The 18418-nt window shown below is 36.5% G+C and overlaps 3 protein-coding genes across 4 annotated transcripts; 1 reads left to right on the forward strand and 2 right to left on the reverse strand.

Annotated features, from left to right (window-relative positions):
• Positions 1–427: 427 nt before the first annotated feature.
• Positions 428–4567, reverse strand: LOC114743644 (crooked neck-like protein 1). Of its 2 annotated transcripts, XM_028931861.1 has the most exons (8): positions 4434–4567; positions 3152–4329; positions 2995–3060; positions 2517–2661; positions 2203–2421; positions 1655–1862; positions 1336–1531; positions 428–877 (listed from the first exon to the last, which is right to left on the reverse strand). In XM_028931861.1, the coding sequence occupies exons 2-8, from the start codon at positions 4306–4308 to the stop codon at positions 763–765; spliced, it is 2106 nt and encodes a 701-aa protein (XP_028787694.1). In that variant the 5' UTR covers positions 4309–4329; positions 4434–4567; the 3' UTR covers positions 428–762. The 2 variants fall into 2 exon arrangements, with proteins under 2 accessions (XP_028787694.1, XP_028787695.1); XM_028931862.1 differs by lacking the exon at positions 4434–4567 and having other exon boundaries at positions 3152–4395.
• A 2804-nt stretch (positions 4568–7371) lies between these two features.
• On the reverse strand, positions 7372–10265 carry LOC114743641 (probable serine/threonine-protein kinase DDB_G0268876). The gene is made up of 3 exons (XM_028931859.1): positions 8459–10265; positions 8261–8422; positions 7372–8084 (listed from the first exon to the last, which is right to left on the reverse strand). The coding sequence occupies exons 1-3, from the start codon at positions 10263–10265 to the stop codon at positions 7372–7374; spliced, it is 2682 nt and encodes an 893-aa protein (XP_028787692.1).
• Positions 10266–12802: 2537 nt separating this feature from the next.
• On the forward strand, positions 12803–13760 carry LOC114743645 (arabinogalactan protein 41). Its single transcript, XM_028931863.1, has 2 exons — positions 12803–13081; positions 13277–13760. The coding sequence occupies exons 1-2, from the start codon at positions 12958–12960 to the stop codon at positions 13369–13371; spliced, it is 219 nt and encodes a 72-aa protein (XP_028787696.1). The 5' UTR covers positions 12803–12957; the 3' UTR covers positions 13372–13760.
• The last annotated feature ends 4658 nt before the right edge of the window (positions 13761–18418 follow it).

Consider the following 18418-nt stretch of genomic DNA (forward strand, 5'->3'; position numbering starts at 1 on the left):
GTTTTGCTATCCAAAATAAAGAAAATGTCCGGTCTTTCGAAGCTTTTCGTGATAAAATTGGCAAATTTTTCACAAAACCAGAATCTCATCCTTTTTTTTTTTTTAATATTAAGAAGGCAAGTGTTACAATAAGCAGCTACCTGCCCAATACAAGACGTCAAAAAGTTACTGGCCATGTTCCAGTCCCGAATCAAAATACCCCATACAAAATTGGGGATATCCTGTAGAATTACACAATCCTGTTGTATAAAGTGAGTCATCCTAGCTAAACTATCAGCACATCCGAGATTCTCCCTAAAGGAACTAGAATCTCATCCTAACAAAACCATAAATAATTTTCTCTGTTAAGTCTATATTTATTTTTCTTAGAACAAATTGCCAACTTCCAAAATGCCAAAAAACTGAAGCAAGACAACACACCAGTCAGTGACCTGTAACTCTAACTACACCAAGCATCCTTCACAATGCTTTTTTATGCACGAGGTTACAAGTTAGAATATTTGGTTGAGGATATAAAATATAATAGATGAGTTATGGGGAAAAAAAGACTAAACGGCACTATTATTAATCTTACAATACTATAAACAAAACTTGGCATATTTGTGACTAACGGCTACTCTCATACATTTTGGAAAATCAAAATTCTGTCCCCACATTTTCAACTCATTTTCAAATTAGTCCCCCCAGTTTGTTTTCTGTAATTCAATCCTGAAATAATAACCACCATTACTGTGCGGGTCCCGACACAAGGCAAACACGCTCTTATTCATCGCCAGAAGACAATTTCTGCTTCTTCCATTTATAGGCAGCTTCCAATATTTTGAGATTCGTAGTCTGGGCTTCATCCGGGAAAATGTAGTCAATGTATTCTTCAAACCTGCCAAATAAAATTTTGATCAGCAGAATGAATTGGAAAAACAAATAAAAGCCTGAATAACTGGATAAAACAAACTATAAAATATTAACAGAATTTTACAATTAGTGGACTTTTTCACCGAAAACAGGGAAAAACAGCGGACTTAGCAACATGCAGAGTGCAGCTAATTTTGTCACCCATTGTGATACCACTAAACGGTGTGACACAACCCATCAGAAATATTAACACACTTAAAGATCAGGAGCTTCTCAATTTTTAACATATGAATCCGATCTGTATGGCGCCTGCTCCCCGCATCAAACTCAATCCAACTAAGCTAGATATTAACGAATCAAGTACCCTCACAAAGCGGTTTTGCAACAGTTAAAACTCATGGACATCTAACGCAACATGGCTTAATATCTGCTGCTAGTAGGGATGCTAATCTCTTACAGTCAAACATGGGGTTAGTTACATACCCTGCAGGACCATCCTCAGTTGCTATTGGCCTTCTCTTCTTGAGTTTCTTGGGCAATTTAGACTGGACTAAACTAACATCACCTAGCTCACCAAAAGAGACTTCCATATTGAGCCACTCCTCCAATAGCATCGCCCTTTCTTCTTTCAATTCAGGAGCTGATGATCTGAAGTAGGTGAGAGCTTTCTCAAACACTCCTAAAAGTAGATGCAAGCAAGAGATTAGAGAGAATTAAAATATGCTGGTTTCACCTCAGAGGGGAAAAAAAAAAAAACAAAGATATTCAGACACGACATCATAACGTGAGTGGGATCACATACTTCTAGCATGCTGAATGCATTGCTTCTTTTGCTCGGATTGTACATCATTTGCCATGTCTTGAATCTGGCCATCCTCATCCATAGCTGATGCCTCAAACTTCGCATAGCTTATCCATACCTTCAAATGCTTTGTTCGATCAAGGAGCCTTTCATAAAGAGCTCTGGTTCTCTCAAATTCACCCTCAGCAATCTCAAAGTCAATGTATGCCTGTTTTGCAAACAAAAATATCTAGTTATATGATGGCCACTAAAAAGAATGACTGAGGCAGAGAGAAATGGGGGAAAAGCCTGAAAACCATGAAAGGTTAACCACCGGCCAGTAATGAATTGGTGAATCTGTGCACAGGACCAAAAAAGAATAGTAGAAAATACTTAAGGGAAACCACACTACTACAGTTACAACATAATGTAGCCATTTTGCCAGGCCACTTTCTGATTTAGATGTACAGACCTAAGCTGAGGAGAAAAATTATCGACCTAGATCTTATATGACGATTAAATGCAAGTGAGACTTGACATTGACACAGGAAAAATATATCAATATATACCTTCCATAATAGCTCAGGCATATCCAATGCTGGTTGAGCAATCGCCAGCTCAAAGATTCCTCTAGCCCTATCAGTCTCACATAAGGATCTTTCTAATTCTGCATATTTGCTCCAGGCATAGCAGTTTTCTGGTGACCACTCCAGATACTTCTCATACAACTTCCTACACCGATCAATATTGCCAAGCTGCAGTTCTATCTCTATATACTTCTTAAAAATCTGTCGTCAAGCCAGCAGAGCTGTGTGAAAAAGATGACAAAGGACAAATTATAATTAAAATATAAGATTACATTTTGCATTCATTTAAATATTACCTTATCTTTAGGAGCTATTCCAATAGCACTTCCCAATATTTTACGAGCAGCTGTGAGATTCAGCTGACGGATTTCAAATTGGGCCGCTAGAAGCCAAATCTTTGCAAATGAGAATTTATGGTGAGGAATGAGTTTGATACACTCCCTGTAAACAAAATGAATCCATATGAAATATCAATAGCATCAATCGGATGAATTTTAAAGCAAATACAATAAATTCATCAGTCAGGGAAAAGAACAATAAAGTAATTCTAAAATCGCTAATATACTTATGGCTGCCCAATAACTCAGCAGATGCCCACTTTAATTCACAGATGAATCTAGAATTCACTGAATTAACAAGAAAAATATGTTTATGAGTCAATCCCGCCAGTGTTTAGCATATGCCCTTTCAGATTACGTTATAATTACTCATGTTGTAACGTACAGCTAAAATCCAATGTTTATATTAATTCCAACACCTAATACTAAAACATACCTGTATACATCTCTTGTTCGCTCCATATCTCCAGCATCAAGCTCTTCGTACAGCGCATAATTAATCCTAAGTTACAAATAGATAAATAACGATTACCAGGGAGGAAAGTAAAACAATACAAAACACATAGGAAAAAGGACATTCAAATCTAACTTACCACAAATAGATATAACGTTGCCAGTACCGCTTCTCCTCAGCTGGAGGAATATTGGCTATAGCTCTCTCGTATACTTCCCTTATTCTTTCTTTATTCCCCACACTTTCTTCCAATCTTATGTAGTCAAACCAGCAATCATAGTTCAAGGGATTTTTTCTCACTTCATCCTCATACTGAAACCTTCTCTTCCCAACAATGGCATCCTCAATCCCTTCCCTGTCCCCATACTGCTTTTCAAAGGCCACAAACTTCTTGTATAAATCTTCAGCCCTTCCTTTAGGAATATGATCAAGGGAAAATTTATAGATACACCTTGCACGCTCTGTTTCTTTACATCTTTCCTCAAACTCAGCAAATGCAACAAAAAGCTGCTCTGCTTCCTCATCATCAGCCAGCTTCTCCACTGCCCTCTCATAAACATTTCTAGCTTTCGGTACCTCTCCATTCTTCATCTCGAACTTGGCATATCGTATCCAAGCACCAACCTTTGGGTGGCACTGTACAAATCGTTCAAATATTCCTCTAGCCCGCTCAATTTCATTATATCTGAGCTCAAACTTGATGTAGGAGAGCCACCCCTGCTGGTCAGGCATCCAACTCATCCACCTCTCAAAAACCTGTCTTGCACCTGCCACATTGCCAAGCATCTCCTCCATGTGAATATATTTGTACCATAGTTGATCAACTCTTGGCAAAAGAGTAACTGCCCGGTCCCAAACATTCCTGGCATGGTTTATGAACTTGTTCTTCATCTCTACCTCGGCATATTTGAGCCACAATGTGTGGTTCTTGTAATCCACCTCTAGGGCTCTTTCCCAAACAGAACGAGCACGATTGAAGTCCTTTTGTGATTCTTCCCATTGAGCATACTTGATCCAGACACTTGTGTTCCATCTAACCCGTCTGATTAAGTCCTCAAACTCTTTCCGCTTTCGTAGACGATACTCAGCAAGTTCAGTGTGATCAGTAATCTTTTGCTTAGGAGGACGGATCTCAGCCTCCTGCCGCTCTCGAGCCTCACGAAGAATTTGCTCTGCTGTGATTTGTACAGGAGCTGGGGTTTTGTTCTTAACTCTGGTAGGACGAGGCAGCTTTACCTCAGTGTCTTTCCGAGTTAGGTACCCCAGGGTTGGGTCAGCATCTTTGGCTGAAGACATGGTCAAAAGAAAGAACAGATCCTGTTTGGAGAAGAAAATTTTAACCAGGAGCCAAAGAGAACAAATATAAGCACATCACTGAAAGGTTGGATGAAATAGGAGATTTAGGTGTATGGAATCCGAACCTTAAATACAAGAATTTCGCCTTCCAATGAACTCCAACCCACCCGAAGAGACTCGGCGAGCTTCACCTAAAGGAGAAGACGGAAGAGGAAGAGATGAGCGGAAGCGGAAGCAAAACAAGCAAATTTTAGGGATCGATTTCAGGCTTTCAGCCTTCCGTTTGCGTTTCGGTTTTAGCCCTTTCTGTTTAACGGGTTGATTGAAATATCAAATATGAAAAATATGAACCCTCAATATTAAAAATTCATATGATGACAAAAGAAAGACTAAAAATTCATCTGAAAATTAATACAGGTATTGTTCAATGTTAAATCTTAAATATATCACTTTAAAATATGGTATTTTTTAGTTATTAAATAATATATTTATTTATTAAGCAAATATATATTCTTAGAGAAAATAAAATTATCTAATTTATATTTTCTCTATTTAATATATTATTTTTTCCAACCATGATATTAATTACAAATTGATCAGAATATTATTAGAAAAATGATTAAAAAAATATAGGTTGTTATAAATATTGTATATATGTGGATGTCCATAACTCCCAACTCTTAGGATTCTTCATAGGATTTTTGATCTTTGAATGTCTTAAACCCATAACCCCCCAATGAATGACTTTAGAGGAGTTTTCCATGTTTATTGTTATTATTCCCTTATTCATTTTTTTTGTAATTCTTGGATTAGACTTTTATGGTTGGGGGCCTATAAATAGAAGCCACATACAAGGCATTTGTACCCATATATGTATATGAGAAATATTCCTTGTTTTCTCTCTCAATTCTTCTCTTGCTATCCTCTTTCTACTCTCTAACTTTCTCATTTTTATAACATAGGTAGAAAAAATTTTGTAGGTAAATCATGCTTTCTGAAATTTTATTTTTTATATTTATTGAATATACTCTTTCAAATTCAAAATGTAATACCCATTATATAATATAAATTACACTAAAAAAACGAATTTTATATTTAGAACCGAGGAATATATACATATTTTTATAAATCAAATTATTTAAATTAAAAAGTATTATAATATATATAATTGCATAAAAATTGAGGTTTAAAGTGTAAATCATTTTTTAAATTTAAAAGTCATTTAAATTTGTTTGGATCTGAAATTTTTAAATAAATGTTATAAAATAATACTCACTCACGCTTTAATATTTTGATCTTAAAACATTCTGACATCAACTATTTGATGAGATAAGCTTAAATAGATTAATAACTAGCAAAAAAAAAATGGATAACTTAAACTTCCTATTTTCTTAAAATGCATAAAATTGAATAAAAATAAAATTTTAAGACAAAAATAATGAATAATATGGTCACACCAATAACTACTAGTTCAGGGCCCATTGGTAACAGAATAAGGGTGTGTTTGGATGAAACCAAACCGTGGTTTGGAAAAGTGATTCTGGAGAATAGATTCTGGGAAGAATAGATTCTGGAAAGAATAGATTTTATGAAAAAATGATTTTGAGAAGTGAGAGTGTTTGGATAGTTGTTATCAGAAACACTTTTTATATATACAAATTACTAAAAAAAAGACATAAGTTAATATGATAATTACAGAAAAAATAGATTTTATGATATATTTTAATTTGAAGGAATAAAATTGTTAATAATATATTTTTTATTAACATAATTAATAATACATAAGATAATATAATTAATAAATAATTAATATGTATATATATTTATAAAATATAAGATTAAATATGTTTATAAAAAAAATAACAAGATACATATCCTATAGGTTCTCAAACTCTCCCTTTTTTCTCCAAAAAGCAAAAAGTTTTTGTTTTTTCCAAAACCATGGTTTTAGATTTTGGGTGGGTGTTTGGGTGATTTATTTTCCAAACCATGATTTGGGTCCCCAAACCATGATTTGGGTTCCCAAACCATGGTTTGGGGTGTCACCCAAACACAGCTTAAGACGATGTTCTTCATAAATATAGGAAACTATCTTTTATATATATTTATATATAGACAAAGATATAGATAGAGATAACCTAGGAAACCATCTTTTTTGACCAGCATAGGAAACCATCTTTTTAAAGTGTTACTTTGTTATAAATTTAAATAATCTCTTATATGGCATCTGCAAACGTTAATTTGAGACATACAGCATTTGCGAGGGATATGGGATATACCAGCCCAATAGCGTGTCGCTTTCCTTGTATCAAGAAACTTGATCTAGGCAAAAGGTTATCTTTTGAAACTTCCTGATCTATCCCTAACTTATAATTTAATTTGCTCACAATGAGAAAAATCTGACTCAATTTTCTATCTCCTGTGTGCATAAACACATGATTGGAGAAGATTAAGGGTGTGTTTGGGTGACATCCCAAACCATGGTTTGGGGTGTCAATCACCCAAACACCTCCTCTAAAAACCAAAACCATGGTCTTGGAAAAAGCAAAAATTTTTTGCTTTTGGAGAAAAAAGGGAGAGTGTGAAAGCTTATATGATATATATCTTGTTATTTTTTTTATAAACATATTTTTTGATAAACATATTTAATCTTATATTTTATAAATATATATACACATTAATTATTTATTAATTATATTATCTTATGTATTATTAATTATGTTGGTAAAAAATATATTATTAACAATTTTATTCCTTCAAATTAAAATATATCATAAAATCTATTTTTTCTGTAATTATCATATTAACTTATGTCTTTTTTTTAGTAATTTGTATATATAAAAAGTGCTTCTGATAACAACTATCCAAACACTCTCACTTCTCAGAATCATTTTTTTACAAAATCTATTCTTCACAGAATCTATTCTCTCCAGAATCACTTTTCCAAACCACGGTTTGGTTTCATCCAAACACACCCTAAATTTAGAATACATGTTAAGTACGAAATGATCTATAAACTGAAAAGTAAAAACTGAGAAAAGATAAGTGAGATGATAGTCAAAATTAATCTGAGATGTGACCACTTCTTTGCGCATATGAACTTAAAGGGCTTAATTTCAATGGAGACAAGCTCGCTCTTTTCATGCTTAAATTTTTTTGAGATTGAGAGATGTGACCATAGGCTCTTCCATATGAGCTTAAAGGGCTCATCGCAAATGGAGATATTCTTCCAGCTCTGTCCATCCCGTAAGCAAGATCATGATTCGAGACTTGACAACGTCTTCTCGAGCATGTGTTGAAACTGAAAGGACTCATCGCATAAGGTGACATATTTCCACTCGTCGTCTTCAAATTGGAATGTCTTAATGTTCTTGTGTTCGCCATTAATGGTGATTCATTCGCTTTTCTCATCTTCAAACCTGTCTTAGAAACCAAGGCATGACTATTTCTTATCAGTGGTGACTCATACCCTTTCTTTATATGTGGGCTGCTCTTGGAATTGGAGACATGCCCACGTCTTGTTAATGGTGACTCATTGCCAGTTTTCGTCTTTGACATGCTCTTCGGACTAGCGACTTGCCCATGTTTGATTCTTCTAACTGAACTTGAGGTTTTTGTCAATGGTGTTGAGTTACTCCCTTTGTTGTTCTTGAAGTCTGGAACCTGGGCAGTCCTTCTTCCCATGCTTGATGGCAATTGGCTCCCTCTCTTCATCCGTGAATTGTGGTTGGGTTGATTTGTTGCTAAGGATCTTGATGGCTGTGACCTAAATGTTACTATTCAAACCAAATTTACACCAATAAGTTCTTTGTCATCAGTAAAAGCATAACATAAAGTTAGAAACACAATACAACTTGGGAACACGAGAATATGATATCTCAGTTGTTTTAACAGAATTGTTGAGTTCAAACACTTGATTAAGATGGAAGGAAGGAATTATTCACCGGCTAACCTTGATCTTTCTTGGTTTCATCTTCTGTTTGGTGTTTTATTCTTGCAGATTTCTTGACCTGCACCTCTGAACAAATAGATTGTGAGTCAGAAGAAGATGACTTCATGTCAGTTGCAAGAGGGCCTGGATCTTCCAATGTGGAGGCATTGTCATCCCTCGAGGCTTTCTTTTGGACATCACTATCACTTTCTTCCTTACAGATTGAGCTGCCCAAGGGCTCAGAGCTATTATCTCTAGTCATGCTTGCATTAGTCTTCTCTTTCTCAACAATCTTATAAGCAAACATTTCATAAGGGATTTGAGATACGCTAGGTAAACGAGATAACTTCTCTGTTTGGATGTTCTTCAGGAAAAATGCTTCTATGTCACAGTAATCCACTGGTGGGCACGTCAATTCAAGCTGGTTCAGTTCAGGATTGATGATAAGAAACTCAGTATTGATGGCTAGGAATTTCTTTATGGAGCGTAAGATCCTACAAATAGAGGAGAAAGTAGGACGTAGGCTTGGGTCAGTTTGCCAGCACTTCTTAATTAAGTTAACAACATATTTTGGCGAAGGGTACGGGAAGAGTGGCCTTTCCCCTTCTTTTATATTTCGGCTTGATCCATCTCCTTCAAAAGGCACTTTTCCTGTCAACAACTGAAAGCACACCATGCTGAAACTGTAGACGTCTGCTTTCTCAGAGTACTTACAGCTAGAGTTAGACGCTTTAGTCTTATTACATTCCAGCTCAGTTAGAACTTCAGGGGCATAATACCAAATGCAAGGATTGATCTCCTCTTCAAGGGGATTTTGGCATGGTGAGGTTCGACTAAGAGCAGTATCCTTATTGATCTTCATGGATGAACCAAAGCCTGATACTTTTACTTGAAAATAGCCTTCTTGGGAATTCCATGGCTTGAGCCAGATATTGCAAGGATTAAGATCTCCATGATATATGTTTTTGGAGTGAAGGTACTCCATGCCTCTTGCTATTTGAAGCATAATATCTACCACTACAGGGATAGAGAACAAGATCTGTCTCCTTGGACCATAGTTGTCCCTTATGTAGCTATCAAGATCCTTATTCATTAACTCCATCACAAGAAAGAATTCCTTTTTCTCCTCATCATGAAACCCACAAAGATGTTGCACTATGTTGGGGTGAGACAATGATAACAGAGTATAAATCTCTACTTCTGACATTTGCATCCCCCCATTCACATGTCTCAAGGCAAAGCTTTGTCCCATCCATTGAATCTCCTTAAACTCTCTTCCCTGCCCCAATCTTCGTCTCACTTGGTAATCCTTCGACCCCAACAGGACTGAACTGGGGAAAAGTTTTTTGTTCAATTTCTCAGGCCCATTTAGCAGTTTCTTGATTAACATATTAGCAAGGCGATGCTCGTTCTTCGTCAAAGCAAGTCCAGTAGAGGTCTTCTTCTCCTTCAGTGATTCTATGAGTCTCCATTGATCTTCCCTCCAAGCATTCTCCAACTGTTTGCTAATTTCACGAGAGACCAAATACTGCTTTGCGAATCTCCATTGAAAAAGCTTAGGGTCATTCCATTCTCTATCATACTTCCTCGTTAACATAACTTTCTTCTTTGTCATCTCATCGTGGTTGTGTCCAGCCACCTCTCCAGCAATTTCAATAGCTTCAATAACAGCAGGGAAATAACAAAACAAGTTGTGTATGTGAAACTCAACACAGTCATTGTTTTGATGAAGTGAGATGACTTTGGTCCACCAATCTTTAGAGTCCAAGCATTGCCTGATGTAAAGTTCACCGTCTTTGAACACCCTACACAGTTCTCTCATAGGATATTCAAGGGGTTTCCATTTGGTGTTCCTCTCTTCCAGCATAAGGTTCTGCTTGATCTCTTCTGCGATGGTTTCAAATGCCAGATCGAAGATATTAAGGATCAAACAACATTGACTTTGGTTGATTTGAATCTCATCTCGCAAAACCATTAGAGCCTTCAAACTTCCAACGACCTCTCCTATTCGCCGGAATTGTTCCATTCCGGCTCAAGCTCCTCAATTACGATTGTGGCCACCCCTTGCTGTTGATGAATTGAATATCAAATACGGCAGAACCTTAGATAGGTCACCACCTGTGTTACACAGACAATAACCACATTCTATAAATAATGAGGAATGAAACTAAATTTCAAACCAGGTCACATGGTTAAATCATAGGAGTGCAGCAAAATATACACTTTATGCAGCATGTTCATTAATCAAAATAGACTTGAAACAACAATATATAAGCAACGTTTATTTTGGAGTGCTGAAAAGTTGAAGACTTGAATTAATCTATGTAGCAAGGGAGTGAATTTAGAAAGATAAATGAAAGTGAACCTACCGTGAGAATCCTTTTAATTAGCAATATAACCGATTCATTGAAGCCTGAACGAGTCTCAAAAAGGCCATTCTTAAATGTGACCAGGGGAAATTATAAGGCGAAATAAGATTAAACAAACAACAAAAAGCTGTAAGAAGAAGGCTCACCCCTGGAGAGACAAGAATGCGAACGTGGGATCTTAAGTTTTATAGGTAGAAATGAAGATGTTGGGGTTTGAAGGGGAAAAGTAGAGGAAGAGCTACCTGCTTGAGACAGAGAAGAACAAAAACTGATAAAAGGAAGAGTTAAGACAAAGGGACAAACGTAAAGTACGAGGCAGTTACGTAAGATAGGGGTGCACGCAGGTGTAATATCAAGGAAGATGATGATGAAACAGTTCCTGATTTCTCGAAAGTTTTGTTCGTTTAATTTATTCCCATCGATAATCAGCTTTAAATATAATGACTCAAACTTCGTGTTGTTGGAAGCTTGTGTTTATATATGTTCCGGCCAGTTTCCGTTATCACCATTGTAAAACCTATCCGATTGGTTCACCATTTTCAGCAAATTTATTTCAAATCTTAGCTGGCTTTGCCCATGAAATAGACTTTGATAATCCATCCAACAAGTTTTCTAGGTTCTTCAAGTCAAACAAAACCTTCTAAGCTGAACGTAACAGATTAATAATTAATGATAAATATGTTCTCTAAAATAGTAAATGAAATATCAATGTCTCAGACCTCAGCTGTCTTTTACGTATAAAAGATGGACTCGGTTGAAGCTAACCACTATTAACGCCTTAACTGGCGTTTGCTTGGTGCTTGTATATGCATTGAACAGTGTAAAATCTTAAGTATTGGTCTTCTTTCAATTTCAAGATTAATCACACAAAATATTTTGCCGATCTTAAAAAAATTCTTAAATTTCACGATTCGATGATTCGATATCTTGTCTACTTTCGTTTTACGTTATATATTTTGTAAGGAGTAAATAAATGGGGACCAAATGTTTGAATAGACTTCCTAGTTCAATAAAAAAGAAATTGACTTTGGATGTAACTTGAAATAGGTCTCGTGCAAGGAGCCTGAAATTGGATTTTACTCTCAAATTTTACTTCACATTATGGGCACCAGTATTTCATGAACTATTGGTCAGCCATTTTTCAATTAAGTTTGCATTTGAATTTTTTTATTAATATTTATCAAACACGTTTTTACCAAAAAAATCAAATACTTTTTTTAAGACAGCATCATGAAAGTGGACTGGTATTTATTTTTTATTCCTTTTCAATAGAATGAACAGAGAACACGATTAACAAGCAGAAATCAAAATGCGCAAAAACTTCTTTTGTTTTTTTGGGGGAAAGAAAGAGGTGCAAGTCACAAGCCATCAATATAAAGCTTTCTGGGTCAGATCAAGCAAGGGCCTCTGAAGCTTTCGAGCCAAGACTTTGGGATCTCGAGTATCCTAAAGTAGTCTTCCAAACTAAGCCCACAAAACAATTGAACTGAGGATTCAACTACTTGGGTCTTTTTGGGCCCAGATCGAGCATTGTTTTAAAAAAAATGGTGGATGTTAGGTTGTTATTCGTTGGCGACAAAAAACGGGGACACAAAGCCAGAAGTGCGTAAAGATGTGCGGTGGCTTTCGTTGGCATTTCCTAACTCAACTTCCATATTTAAATGTCCATCCGCAGTTCCGCACAATCGACCGCGCAACACCAAAGCCTTTCTAGGTTTCTTTTTGGAATACACACACATATATATATTGAAAAAACAGATAATAATATGGTAATAAGATAAAAGGGAGGGAGGGGGGAGCGAGCATATATATAAAAAAAAAAATTGCATATCGCTACGAATTTTAATGTAAGTAACATTTTTTAATATAATCATCACATTGTATGATGATATAATTATGTCTTTTAACGATTATTTGTAAATATAATTGATCTGTAGCATTTTTTTTTTACTTATTACGATGAATTTTATAAAAGAAACTTTAAATTTCACGGAAATCGAATCACAAAAAAAAAAAAAAAAGGAATCACATGGGGCAAGAGAAGCGGATGGGCCCCACAGGGGGTTTAGCGGTAACCGGTGATCCTGGTTGTGGCTCCCCACACTTTGCTCTGCCTCCAGCTCATCAATGGAGGCTTAAAATTGTGTTGTATGGTCGTCTTCTTCCTCCAAAAATTTCTCCTTCCCATACTCAAACATATCCTGAAATTCCATTGAACCGAACCACCCTCCTTCCTTGCTCTCTGCTTTCTTTCCTTTCTTTCTCTCTCCGCGACATTCCTCAGTTCCTCTGAGAGGCGTTGCAGAGAGAGACCCCCCACCCCTAACTTCCCTCTTTCCCAGATTCCATATGGCGCCTTCCAAGTTTTCGTTCGGTGTTTTGACCATCCTCCCCGCTCTCATTCTCACCCTCATCATGCCCTCTGCTGTTCATGCTCAATCCCTTGCTCCCACCCCTGCCCCTACTAGCGACGGTAATCTCTCTCTTCATTCACTTCCTTAGATCTAATATGCGAACTTCTGTTTATGTTTTCTTTCCATTTGGATCTGACTCTGCCATCTGTTTTCCCCTCTTCATAGTTGAATTCCAGAAAATGCATCTTCTAAATGCTTTCTTAATTTGATAAGTTGATACAAGTTTTTGTGTCTATCGTTTTTTGCACTGTCAGGGACAGCCATCGATCAAGGAATCGCATATGTGCTGATGTTTTTGGCATTGGCGCTCACCTATCTTATCCACTCGGCCGATCTCTCTAGCTTCTGAATTTCAAAATGGATAAGTTGATGGAGAATGCTAGTTTCAGACTTGATTGTATTTGGCCTACACATTTTGAATCGGTGAATTTCTCACACGATTTCTTCAACAGCTACGTTTTTTCTTCCGTGTGGTCGAACTCACTGGTACTGTAATACCAGGCTTGTGCTTCCCTACTAATTTTTCATACTCAATTTTATGACTGTAGTAGACGGTCATATTTTCCTGTAAACCATTACTCGAATTAGTATAATTATCTTGATTTGGCGTCATGAGCTTGTGGTAGATTCAGCAAGTAAATTTCCCAGAATCCAACAATAGGGCGATCATTTTGCATTTCTGGTAAATGTTGAAGCATGATATATAGAGAAGCTGGAAGCAAGGATCCCAGGACATTTTTTTTAATGCAAAAGCTCTAATGTATCATAATACTTTAGCTTCTGACCTTGCATCTAATATCCGAAAAGTTCATCAGAGAAATTGGGTGTCTAACCCCAAATTCTCCTATTAGTCAATAATGTCAGCACACAGGCTATGTGATTTAAATTATGTTTACCTTTTAATAGATAGGGCCTTGGACAACTGCAAGGTTGCAATCATAAGCCTAAATAATTTGCTAAAAGTAAAACCAACAAGATAATGATAACCTAAATTTGTTTACCTATCAGGACGGAAGTTGTGTATGAATTGTAATGCCCAGCCAGGCGCCAGCAATATATTACACAGAATGTCATAATTTGTAGTTTTGTACTCCATACCCAATGGTAAACTAAAAGGGATCAGCATTGTTACAAGTTGCAAGGAATGAATGATAATTTTCCTTCTGGTCAAAATTTTTTTTTGGGATAATGTAAGGGATCTGAAGATTTTTTTTCTGCTAAAAAAAAAAAAAGACATGTTTTTAGTGAAATGCAAAGTGCAAGTGCAAAGAGTTACTTTTAACAAGAAAATTGTGTCCTACTTTACCAAAGCATAAATACTTTGTCGATTGACCAAAAAAAAAAACCTGCGACACCGCAACAAGCCGTTGTTCTTTTATGGGCTATCAATTGACAAACGGGCCCTGAGGATCAAATTATGAGGAAAAACCAGACCTCCTTTTGCTTTAAATAACTAGGCCCAGTGCTAATGAATGACCCCAAATGGTTTCTGTACACCTTTTTTGACTTTTTTTGGGCCTGAAACTGTGCAGCTTTTTAATTATTGCATGATCCCCCCAAATAAAAAAAGCAACAGCACAAGCCGGCATAATCGAGGCTGCTTATGCAGGGTTAAAAAAGACGAAATGAACCAACAAAGGTTGGGTCTTGCAGAAAAAACTAGTTCCTTACAACATGATGAATCAATGTTTAAATCTCTGCTAAGAGAGGTGCTCTGTTAAGTGTCTGACAGTGTCCCGAACATGATTGTTTTTAATAGGAGGATACATATACCTAAAAAAAAAAAGGGACAAAATGAAAATACCCATTAGCAGTCATGAGATATCTCATACGAAGTCATACAGAATATTGTGTAGCATTAAAATAGAAGTATTATTTATTTCTTGTTTAAACCATTGTCCAAGTAGTGGAACGTTGGTTGCACCCAAAAAGGGGGGTTGCCCTGCTTCCTGTTACCTGTTACTGTCCTGTTCCTGAAAATAGCGTTGGAGTACTTGGCCTAGAAAAGGTTCATGAACTCCTTTTTATGGTTCAAGTTATAGTTTAAACAAATTTTCTTGGATTGCTAGTGATTTATTAATCATTGGAGAATTTGGCAGGATGTTGACATGTTATGAAATCGCATAAAATCATGGGCAAGTGTATTTGTGTGTGTCTAGTTGGCATTTTGTGAAAACCCAATACTTGGCGTCGCAATTGGAAAAATAAGATTAGATCCTTACGGGGCTCTCCTATCCTCTTCAGCTAGATATTCCCGTCGCCTGCTTCGCTAGAGATTCAAAGCCGATGGTCCACCCCACTCGCCCCACTCTCCCCGAATAACTTTCTCTACCAAAATCAGGAAAAAACATAAAGAGGATATCTTTTCCCTTTTCTGATTCTTTCTCATACATTTTGTTCGCAAGTAGAAAGCATAAAGTCTCAGGTATTATTCAAGATTAATTACGGGATAAATTGTTTATTGATGAGTTAATAGCCAATTGGCCACTATGCTCTCAGATGTGTCCCGCGCGTCCTCCAAAGCTTTGTCTTCACTTGGGTTGACGATATTTTCGCTCATCATAAAGCATTTTGCAAGAAATATCAACTATCCTAAAATGCTAAATGATACTACCTCCGGCCCTAATAATAAGAGTTAGTTGATTAATTTGAGGAGATTAAGAAAATATGTTAAGTTAGTTATTTGTAATAAATAAGTATTGTTTTTTCTAAAATATCCTTACTAATCAAGTGTGTTGGTTATTTGGTTAGAACTTCAATTATTAGAAGGACTACGTTAGAAAAAAAATACATAAATATTAGAAACAAAATGGATTGAAATATTATATTTAATACCAAAATAAAAGTCAAACAAGATCTTATATTAAAGACCGAAAGTAGTATAAATTGTTGCAATATTGCCCTTTGATTGGTGAATTTGATATTCTTGTTTTTTGTTTTTGTTATCAAAATTTGTTGTATCTTGTTTAAAGCGTCATGTGTTTTTGTCAGCCAGCTAATATTCATCAATTAAAAAACATATGAATATGAATTAATGATCAATTAATTAACAATACTGTTGTGTGAGTATATGGTGATTTGGTAGCTAGAAACTTGCCTAGTTTTTCTGAAAAGTATCTCAACATGTACGCGTGGTCAACATCTACACTTGTTTTTTGTGTTTTTTTTAAAAAAAAAAGGATTTTTCATTAACGAATAGTTGACAAATCAAATGATATCCTAAATATGATGCAGCATATTTGGTTAGAGAAAATATTGTGAAGAGTTCCACTTCCACATGATTAAAAATGTCAATTATGCTCTAATAAATAGTAGTACTTTATCATATCAATGTTCCTTCTCAGATAACGCATGGTTTCTCTGTAAACCAAATCCACCCCCGGGGGTATAACACTGTTACATATTAAGAGGATGTTTAGATAGAAACCAAACCATAATTTTAAATAGGGGTGTTTAAATTGTTCCGTTCTGATGGATCTGTCTCGGTCCCGATCACTTTGGAACGGGACAGGATACTGTTCGGGACAGGGTTGTCTTGTCCCAAGGTATATAATTTTAAAAAATTTTTTGCAAACATCACAAGTAAATAAAATACAAAGAATTTTGCGGATGCCCTAATCTATTATCATTTCAATCCATCTCCCTCTCGGTCTCGACTCCAGATCCTCACCTCCGTCGCTTCTCATTTCAAAGCAGCGGATGATAGTATCAGTGGAGGGAAGCCCTGTAATCCCGCTCTTAATTGAATGCCTAGACTCTCTTCGATGCCTTCATCTCTTACCTTTGCCAGTGCCGTCACTCATCCTCTTCACGCTCGCTCATTCCCTCTCAGGCTCTCACCTTCTCTCTTCCGGCACTGCCATTGTCGACCAGGTGTGTTTTGCTCTCCCTCTCCTCTATTCAAAAACCCATCTGGTCTGCACATATGAGTTCTTAAAATTGAAAGAGAAACCATCGACTCATTGCTCAGAAGAACCCACTCGCGATTTCTTATGAAGGAATTTTCAGAGGGCGAAGTGGGTAGATAAAGAATGGTGGGATTGAAATAGTGAAGGAGAAAAGGTAAGTGCAATATGGTACCACCATTCTCCCCACGTTGCGTTCGCTGCTCACTCTCCCGCCTGCCAACACGTCGCCATGAGGTAAGCTCACTCCTTTTACTGCCTTCACTCTGCTGTCTTTGTTCGTCTCTAATTGCGTCTTCTCACCCTGTCTCTGTTATTAGAATTTTAGCATTTAATCTTTGCATCTTGAACCATCTGTGGCGTCTGTCTTAGTGTCAGGTTGAGGTCTTGCTAAATCAATTTTAATTAACAGAAGTGTCTAATTTGTTACAAATAATTATAAATATTGTCCATTTGGCTCAAAGTAATCTGTAAGGCCTGAAAAAAAAAAAAGAAATGAATTTAATCAAAATGACAGGCCCAATATTTTGACTGAAGACCCAAAATTGAAAGGAGAAAAAAAAAAAGGACGGAACATCTCCATCCCGTCTCGGTTTTGTCTCAGTCCCTTTCAGGACGAGACAGGACACATGACAAAAATCTCGTCCCGTCACTGTTTATCGAGACAGGACCGAGACGGGGACCCGTCCCGTGAACACTGCTAGTTTTAAAAGTATTTTTACGGTTTACAAAGTAAATATATGGAGGAGTTTGTTTTATTTTACAAAAAAAAGGGCCCATCATTAGTAATTATTATTATTACCTTTCATCTTTAATATAACATTAGTTGAATTATTTGAATAGATTAAAAAAATTGATTGTATTAGTTATTTATAATAAATATGTATTGTCTTCTTTAAAATACATTCACTAATCATATATATTAATTAACATTACTACTTGATAGAATTTTTAACATGTACAATTACTTCAAAGATTATCTTAAAAAAATAAAATAAAATAAATGTTAAATTATTTTTTATGATTCTGCTAAAAAGTGGCCGTTATGAGTAGAGCCGGGTCCATGTACCCTGTAACGTAAACCTTCCCTCTGGAGTGTCAGCCAGTAGGGACGTTTTTGCTTTTTTTGACCAGCCAGTCAGTAGGGGGCGTTAATGTGGCTCTGTAAGTCAGCAGGGAAAGGACACGTCAGAGAAGAGAGAGAGAGATATAGAGAAGGCAGATAAGCCGACGTGGCATATGTGGGGAACAATAAGGTACGTCTACCCTTATCTGAAGCGAAACAGAGGGAATGCTAACCTAACCAATGATGGGGGAGGGTGGGGCCACCATCACCATCATTCCACAGTACAGTGATGATTGAATCGGACGACACGTAGGGTCCCCCCCCCGCCCCTCATCCTGCGATAGTGCGATGCCCAGAAGCCGTAACCTCATGCCACGTGTACGGTCGCTATTCTTCATGTGGACCCCCCAGAATTACAATCTCCA

This window comes from Neltuma alba, unplaced genomic scaffold, assembly GCF_004799145.2.
Source record: "Neltuma alba isolate B1F8T4 unplaced genomic scaffold, ASM479914v2 tig00004084_pilon, whole genome shotgun sequence".
In the NCBI taxonomy this organism is placed as follows: Eukaryota; Viridiplantae; Streptophyta; class Magnoliopsida; order Fabales; family Fabaceae; genus Neltuma; species Neltuma alba.

Excerpts from the sequence above, each read along its gene's own strand:
- LOC114743644 (XM_028931861.1), bottom strand. The coding sequence starts at position 4,308 with ATGTCTTCAGCCAAAGATGCTGACCCAACCCTGGGGTACCTAACTCGG. Across the intron at positions 1,863-2,202 it reads TGCCTGAGCTATTATGGAAG|GCATACATTGACTTTGAGAT; the intron begins GTATATATTGAT and ends TTTGCAAAACAG. Across the intron at positions 878-1,335 it reads ACTGAGGATGGTCCTGCAGG|GTTTGAAGAATACATTGACT; the intron begins GTATGTAACTAA and ends TTTATTTGGCAG.
- LOC114743641 (XM_028931859.1), bottom strand. The coding sequence starts at position 10,265 with ATGGAACAATTCCGGCGAATAGGAGAGGTCGTTGGAAGTTTGAAGGCT. Across the intron at positions 8,423-8,458 it reads GCCCTTGGGCAGCTCAATCT|CCTCGAGGGATGACAATGCC; the intron begins GTAAGGAAGAAA and ends TCCAAAAGAAAG. Across the intron at positions 8,085-8,260 it reads TGAAACCAAGAAAGATCAAG|TAACATTTAGGTCACAGCCA; the intron begins GTTAGCCGGTGA and ends TGGTTTGAATAG.
- LOC114743645 (XM_028931863.1), top strand. The coding sequence starts at position 12,958 with ATGGCGCCTTCCAAGTTTTCGTTCGGTGTTTTGACCATCCTCCCCGCT. Across the intron at positions 13,082-13,276 it reads CCCTGCCCCTACTAGCGACG|GGACAGCCATCGATCAAGGA; the intron begins GTAATCTCTCTC and ends TTGCACTGTCAG.